Below are 8,483 nucleotides of genomic sequence, written 5' to 3'. Positions count from 1 at the left end.
TAACGGCCCTTTCAAAATGACTGATTGCGCAATGAGGAGGCGGCGGAAAAGTACGTCTCGATATGACAGGGTAGATGGTGCTGAACTGTGCAATGGCGCGATCTCATAGCTAACGTCACTAAATTGCCTTACAACCTTGTTAGGTCAGGTCTAACGCGAGAAACGCTTTTCGGAAAGACCTACACGACGAGCTGGAGTCCAGACACGTACAACAGATCCCGCAGAAAAGCAGAGGTCTCAAACGCTGGCTGCGGTCAAAGCGGTCCTATTGAAATAATTGCGAGTTGGATAGTCGCTTTTGAGCGATCTAACGTGCGAGATGGTCTCGCGCGTTAGCACCGCGGCCATACTTTGTACCATCTTGTACAACAGCAGGTAGCGCCGTGTCAGAAGGCAATGCTGGGTGGTGACCAAACAGTAGGTAAAGTGGCGCAAAACCGGTGGTATCGAGATGGGATTACTTGTACGCGAACGTGACGTATGGCAAAGTGCTGCTGCAGTTACTATGATTGTCAGACACCTACATTGCCAGCAAATCGATAAAAGTGCGGTTCAGCCTCTCAGTGAGCACGCTGGTCGGCGGGTGGTATGCACTATTGAGCTTGTGCTCCCCAGAATGGGAGCGAAGACGTTCATTGATGACATGGGACAGGAAGTGGTAGCCTCGGTCAGTGAGCAATTGCCAAGGGCCACCATGATGAAGGACAATGTCATGAAGTAGGGAATAGGTGACGTCTGTGACACAACTAGTCGGCCAAGCTCGCGTGATAGCATACCACGTAGCGTACTAGGTCGCACCTACCCCCTTGTTCCTCGAGCTAGACGTCGGGAATGGGCCCATGAGGTCAAGACGAATATGGTTTAATATCTTCTTGGGTATATCGGTGGCCTGCACGAGACCTGCAGGCAACACTGAGGACATTTACGTCACTGACGAAGGTCACACGAAGCAACTTAGCGTCGAACAGATCGGCACAGACTAGTCCAGAAAAACCGGAGCCGGCCGCGGTCATATCTGCGGGATATTCCAAGAAGACCGGTGGTTCGGGCATCGTGGAGTTCTTCGAAAACAGTAGCACGACGAAGTTGCTTGGGAAGAACAAAAAGAAGCTCCGGGCCCTTTAGATAGGTACTACGAAGGTAAAGAATATCGTTGTGAAGGTCAAACGGTAGGAGCGATGGATCGGGCTGACCGGAATGGAGGGGTTAGATTATCGATCGTAGCGTCTCGTCGCTTTTCTGTTCGGTGCGAATGTCCATCAGGTCTGAAATTGCCATGACAATGTCATCGGTATCATGCTCAGCGGAGTCGGGAGTGTCGTAAGGGTAGCGTGTAAACAGCTAGCACCTTGAGGCATCCGGCCAGACTTGTACAGAGCGCCGAAGGTGGACTCCTAGAGTTGCGACGACCAGCGATCAAGCTTTCCTGGAGAATCCTTCAGTGACGAAAGCCAGCAAAGGGCGTGGTAGTCTATGACGACATATAAGGCGCGGTCATATAGATATGGGCAAAATTTTCGCACTGCGCAGAACAAAGCGAGGCATCGAAAAAGTTCACTCCGACGATGACAGAAGGCGGCTCGCGCATGCAATGACACGTTCTTGGTCACTCTGGCGTTGGGCGAGGACTGCACCTATGCCGTAGCTACTAGCGTCGGTGAGAACTCCTGTAGGGGCCGACCGGTCAAAATGCGCCAAACTGGGCGCTGAAGTTGTCACAAAACGTAGGAGGGTGCAGGAGGTGTATTTACAGCATCTTCTCCGTGAAAAACGTGCGTCAAAGACGCAAGGTTCGGATGCACAAAGAAGCTGTGGTCCGAAGGTTGAGGCGGGCCGGGGCGCAGTTGCTGAATGTAGTCATGTAGGCATTTAAGGTATTACAGCGGCGGAGGAGAGAGGTCTGAAGGAATGAAGAAGTCGCCAGAAAGTCGCAGCGGTGCACCATAGACGAGTTTGGCCGGACAACCGTCAAGGTCGCGACGAAGGACAGCGCGTAGGCCGAGAAGCCCCATAGGAAGGTGGTCGACCCAGCGCTCTCGATCCAGGCGCGCAGTGAGTGCAGCCTTGTGTGGGCGGTACAGCCTCTCAGCCATGTCGTTGGCAAAGGGATGGTATGCAGAGGTACGGCAGTAGTTAGCGTCGAGTACGTGTTTGAGGGAAGTGCAGAAGGTACAGTCAAATTGCCGGCCGCGAACAGTGGTTACGATGCTGAGGCAGCCGAAGCGAGAAACTGAATCTGCAACGAAGGTTTTAGAGACCGTTTCCGCAGTGAGGTCCGGAATGGGCGCGGCATCGGGACAACGGGTGAAGCAGTAAGTCATTGTTAGAATGTACCGGCAGTCATGAGAGGGAGGAAGTAATCCAACCAAATAAAGGTAGAAGTGGTCAAAGCGACAAACAGGTGGCAAGAAAGATGCGCGGAAGTCTACATGTGGTGGGTCACTTTGGCAGTCTGGAACTCGAGGTACGAACTGGTGAACGTCGGTGTTAAGGCCTGGCCAGACGTAGCGCTGTGAACGAGGCGCTGCAGGGCATGGATGCCGGAATGGCACGACAGAAGGCAGCTGGGATGAAGGGTCTAGGTCCAGCCTCTGACATGTGACACGAGAGTGAGCCAGACACAAATGGATGAGAAACAAGTTGTTGTAGATAGAGGGAACGGGGATGGTCACGCAGCACTTGCAGCTCAGGGTCTTCCACGTGCGCCCGAGCTAGACGTTCCAAGTCCTCAGTTGATGTAGAGGTGCCGAGGGAGGTGATGCAGCAGAGTGCATCAGCTGACTCGTTTCCGGTGCCTTTAATATGCCGGATATCCGTAGTGAACTCCGATATATACGCTTGTTGACAAAGTTCACGTGCGACGTACTGGGCACGGCGCACCCGGCACGACCATGGCACTCACGAATTTGTTCTGCGTTGTGCAGGCCGTTCTCAGATTTGCCACAGTCACAACTGCCGGCCATATGCGAACCAGCAAACTTTGTCTCGCCAATGCAGACCAGCGGGCCATAGAACTGCCAATGAGCCATCATCAGGAGTCACTATCACTCTGCGATATGGCTACAACGACTGCGCAAGAAACTACGCGCAGCGCCTGAGGCCGCCCATGGGCAGCTACCAGTGTTCAGCGAGGCGCCACTTCATCGATGGACACCGCTATAAAAAGAGCACAGCACACCTTCGATTTTCATGGGCACGGCGGACCCACCACGACCATGGCACTCATGAATTTGTTCTGCTTTGTGCAGGTTACTCCCAACGCAAGTTCATTTCGTAGCGACTATCGTAGTACTGTAGTCCTGCCGTGCCCTTGGCGTTGTCGGAATATAGCATATGAATGTTTTCTTGCTCGTCGTTTAATTGTATGTGGTGATGTGATAACTAACCCTTGCCCCACGCAAAAAGAACTCTATGAAGAAATGCTAAAGGGCCAAGCCAAGCTGCATGATGAGGTTCTTGAACTCAAGAAGCACTTTACTGAATTGAAAATATGGTGCATGACTTCATTACAGCGCAAAAAGATTCCCAAGAACGATGTGCTCCTGTTCCTGACGACAAAGTGGAAGATACGTTGCATTCACTCGAACGCATTGTTAACTTTCAAACCAAAAACACTTGCCGACCTCGAAGATTGCAGCAGACGGTCAAATTTGATTATTCACGGAATTCCCGAAAGCCCTGAGGAAACCAATGCAACCTTGAAGGAAAAAGTAGCGAAAGGATTATTTACAGAAACGCTTGGCGCGAAATGTGATTCCATCGGACGCATTCACCAACTAGGAAAACAGTCCGGTAAGAGGCACATCATCATACACATTCACAATTTAAATGAAAAGAAAGTAATATTACAAAATACCAAAAAGAAGTCAAGGGATTAAAAGTGCCTATTCAAAATGACTATTCACAGTTGACGCTAAAGAAACGGAAGTTGCTGTGGGATAGTGCTAAGAACGAAAAGCAGCAAGGAAGCAAAGTAATCTTAGTTCATGAGAGGCTTATAGTTGATAAAGAAACAGTTTATTGGGGTAAATCGCAAGACAGGCGAGTAAAGGCAGGAGAGCGACATTCGACCAAGCCACGCACATGACCTACCCTAGCACCTTGTAACAAGCATTTAAGGCTACTAAATATTAATATCCGAAGCATTATAAATAAAACTGAAGCTTTCGAAATCCTTCTGCTGCAACATGATCCACACATCACTGTTGTTACTGAGATTTGGTTGCACGATGATGATGCCTTCCCTCCATCCTGCACTGTCTTTCGTAAAGACAGGCGCACTAAGGGAGGAGGTGTAGCAGTCTTAGTTAAAAGCTGTATCGAAGCTGCTTTAATGGAAGATGTTGACGAAATAGAATGCATATGTATTAAGGGAACTTGCTGGGGTCACAGTCTAATTGTATTTGGGCTGTACAGGCCACCAGATGCCGCCCCAGAATACCTAAGCACACTGAAGAATTACATGGCTAAGTTTGAAAATAAGAAGTTCTTACTAAATCGTGACTTGAACTTACCGGGTGTAGACTGGGAGCGCCTTGACGCTAGCATTAAGGCATCAAAACATGTTATCATAGTTTTTGACATCATGCTTATGCATGACCTGTTACAAGTACCAACGCGAGTACAGGGCGATTACACCTCAATATTCGATCTTGTGTTTGTTAACCGCAATTTCTATCAACACACTGTGGAAGTAGGACAAGGTCTCTCTGATCACAACTTCGTATGCGTTACCTTTGCTCTTGTTCCAGTAACCAGCCATGAAAATCCATTAATTTGTCATTTTAAAGACTTCTCTAGGGCTAATGGTGTACATATAATTGAACAAATGGAATCATGTCTTAGCGATTTTGATGATGCTGATGTCTGCACACTGTGGACACGATTCAAAGAAATGTGTCGTTTCTGCTTAGATAACTTTGTTCCAACCAAGTCCAAAAAGATTAAGCAAACATCTTGGATAATTCGCACCATTATTCAGATGAAACGCAAAGTTAGCCGATTAAAAAAACAACAGGCACCAGCGGATTTTATATGTGATGCGCAGAACAATCTTGCTCAATCTGTGCGCAGCTCGAGAGAGTATTACTTCAGCACTTCCTTGCCCAACTTTATCAAAAATTACCCCAGTAAAATCTGGAACTACATCGGCGACTAGAAAAAACTGGCATCACATATGTCAGTCGACGGAATTAACGTAACGGATCAGAGAGCCATTGCCGAGCATTTCAATGAATACTTCCAGAGCGTGTTTAGCACTTCCCGCTCAAACTGTGCATGTAACACGACAGTCCTTTCACATGCAGATGCACCCTTCATTTCTTATCCTGGTGTGGTATCTATGTCACTAAATCTGAAAGCAATAACATCGTGTGGTCCTGGCAACATACCGAACGCATTTCTGCGACGATATGTTTTACCTCTTGTTAAATTTCTTGTTATTATTTTTCGCACTTCTTTGCTGACTTCACAACTACCCAGTGATTGGAGGACAGCCCAAATTGTACCCATATTTAAATAGGGAGACCACCTGACACTAGGAAATTGCCGTCCTATTTCACTAACTTCGCAATGCTGTAAAATTATTGAACATATTTATAGCTACTAGTATAACGAACTTCCTCGAGGAACGCTGCATATTGACCAAATATCAGCATGGATTTCGGATAGGATTATCAACCGTACCTCAACTCGTCACATTATTTCATTCTCTGGCATTGACCTTCGATAGACACGGTAGGATACATATGCTTTTCTTAAATTTTTGCAAAGCCTTCGATAAAGTTCCTCATAGTAAACTCCTTTTCGCACTTGAAACAGTAGGCTTTGCACAAATACTTCTTGTCTGCATTTCAGCCTACTTGAGTAATCTCAAACAATACGTTGATGTAGCGGGTCAACACTCGGACTGCCTTCCGGTCACATCCGGTGTACCTCAGGACAGCGTGTTAGGCCCTTTGCTCTTTATATTGTATATTGATGATATTGTTGATGTTCGCCCTGGTGTAGAAATAAGATTATTTGCTGATGAATGTGTTTTGTTTAAAGAAATTCGTTCCACCAACGATTACAACGATCTCAACACTAGTCTAGGCAATATACATCAATGGTGTGTAAAATGGGAAATGACCCTTAACACGAGCAAATGTGTCTCCCTTCCAGTAACTCGCCAAAAAAAAAAATTCGCTCTCATATACATTCATATTATGGTCTTCACTATTACAAGAAGTAAGTTGCTATAATATCTCGGTGTAACACTTACTTCAAACGTGTCTTGGAATCCTCATATTGATAATGTTTGTTCATCCGCCTTCTGGAAGCTTTGTGTCCTTAAACATAAACTTAAAACTGCTCCCACTAATGTTAAGCAGCTTTGCTATATTGCTCTTGTGCGGCTAAGACTGAAATGTGCATGCATTACATTGGATCCTCATACTAAGCGCAACGTTGATTCTCGTGAACGTATTCAGAGAAAGGCCATTAGGTAATAATTTTTGATTTTTTAATATTAATAAATTTAATATTTTTAATAAATTTTCTCTATTAGACTCACCTTCTGATTTAATGCAAGAAAATGGTGTTCCCCTATTACAGGTACGAAGGCAAAAATTTAGATTACAATTTCTTTCCCAACTCTTGAAAAAAAAACTAGCGCTAGATGCATCAACATATTTGTCACCCTTAACTAGCAGGCCCACCCGACACCACAATAAAAACGCCCTTACCCCATATTTTGCACGCACCGACCTATTTGAGTTTTCTTATTTCCCGAGAACCGTTAGTGAATTGAACTACCTTATCAAAGCAAGTGACCAAACAGTGCAATAACCGTTCTCAGCCTGTATTATTGTTGCTTTCTTTTCGTTCCTGTTTCTTTTGCATTTCTTTTGTATTTGTATCGACCACCCTGCTTGGACCGTGAGTCCGCAGTATTTTATAAATACCTAAATCCAATAAAGTGTTTATACGCAGGAGAAACCAGAGACTTATTATACATTAGAACCTTAGGAGACAGGTTGGCAAGTAAGTGGCGACACAGAGAAGTATCCGAGGTGATGTGGTGAAGATCGAAGGAGGCTTCGATCAGGGGGAATCAAACTTCTGGGTCCTTGCGCCACAACGAGGACAGGCGAAGCTGTAGAGCTGCAACGATATGTGGGCGGGAGGTAGCGTCAGGCTGCCCGAGGCCGGTAGGGCAATGTGGTGGGTCATCTCGTATTCTGTCCAAATTTACCAAAGTCACGCATCGAGAGGTTTCAGAAGAGCGCCACAGCAAGAGGACCAGCGGAGCATGCACTTATAACGGACTAGCGCGCGCCGCGCTTGAGCTGCTTGCATGCGTCACCCAAATTTATTTTCGTCATATTTTGCAGTGCCGACCGAGAGCGCCGACCTTTAGCGTACGCGCGTAGCGACGTCGGTGTGTGCTACAATGTAAGTTAACTGGCCAGGGTGGTGAAAACAATTTTGCTCATGACCCTACGAAAAAGAGACATCCTTCTTGAGTAGATCTGTAAGCAGCCGGCCAATGTCCGCAAAATTTGTGACAGAGCGGTGGAAGTAAAACCATAAGCCGACAACGCTCTGGACATTTCTGACTGAACGAGGAACAGGAAAGTCTTGGACGGCACACACCTTGTTGTGGTCAGGCTGGACACCAGTAGCGTAAACAAGGTGACCGAGAAAGGCCATGTGACGTCGAGCGAAACGACGCTTAGAGCAGTTATGTTGCAGTGCAGCATGGCTAAACACAATGACAATGGCCGACAGGCAGTTCAGGTGGTTTTTAAAAGTAGGTGAAAAGACAATCGCGTCATCTAGAAAGACAAGTAGACCCCTTATAGCCTCTGAGGAGAGAATCCATCAGCTGGGCAAAGGTTTCGGGGCCATTACACAATCCAAAAGGCATAATCATCTGCAGTTAAAGTTTACCTGGTGTGACGAACGCGGTTTGTTCGTGGTCTGTGGCGCCAACGGTAATCTGCTAGTATCCCTACCACAGTTGATGGAGGAAAAGTACGTGACTACATGGAGGCAGCCCAAGGTGTCATCGATTCGGGGCAATGGGTATACGTCCTTGCGCGTGATGTTGTTCAGCTGTCGGTACTCAACATAAAAGAGCCAGCTGCCGTCTTTCTTTTTAAACAGCGCCAAAGGGGACGCCCACGGACAGAAACAAGGTTCGATAACGCCTTTTGTGAGCATTTTGTTAACTTCACCTTGAATCACACAACGTTCAGCGAGGCAGACACGATAGGGACTCGCGTCCCCTCTGTCGATTCGATGCTGAACAAGAGACGTTTGGCTCGGAGAAGGATAATCGAAGTCGAAAATACCATAGTATGACTGCAGGAGGCTGGAAAGGTCGGTAGCTTGTGCGGGAGAAAGGCCAGCTGGGATAATTCTGACAAAGGCTAATTGCGGCGAACTGAATGTGGTGCAAATGAAAGATGAACTAAAGGGAACGGTGGGATCCAACGCGC

At 47.0% G+C, this 8,483-nt stretch overlaps 1 protein-coding gene across 1 annotated transcript; it reads right to left on the bottom strand.

Moving 5' to 3' along the window:
* Positions 1–1,877: 1,877 nt before the first annotated feature.
* LOC140216543 (uncharacterized) lies at positions 1,878–2,321 on the bottom strand. Its single transcript, XM_072286909.1, has one exon. The coding sequence runs from the start codon at positions 2,319–2,321 to the stop codon at positions 1,878–1,880; it is 444 nt and encodes a 147-aa protein (XP_072143010.1).
* Between the last annotated feature and the right edge of the window lie 6,162 nt (positions 2,322–8,483).

The sequence above is a fragment of the Dermacentor andersoni genome, chromosome 3 (assembly GCF_023375885.2).
Source record: "Dermacentor andersoni chromosome 3, qqDerAnde1_hic_scaffold, whole genome shotgun sequence".
In the NCBI taxonomy this organism is placed as follows: Eukaryota; Metazoa; Arthropoda; class Arachnida; order Ixodida; family Ixodidae; genus Dermacentor; species Dermacentor andersoni.
The sequence above is the reverse complement of the archived record's forward strand: the minus strand, read 5'-3'. Positions and strand labels throughout refer to the sequence as shown.

Bases quoted from the DNA above. Each gene is read 5' to 3' on its own strand.
- LOC140216543 (XM_072286909.1), bottom strand. From the start codon at position 2,321: ATGACTTACTGCTTCACCCGTTGTCCCGATGCCGCGCCCATTCCGGAC.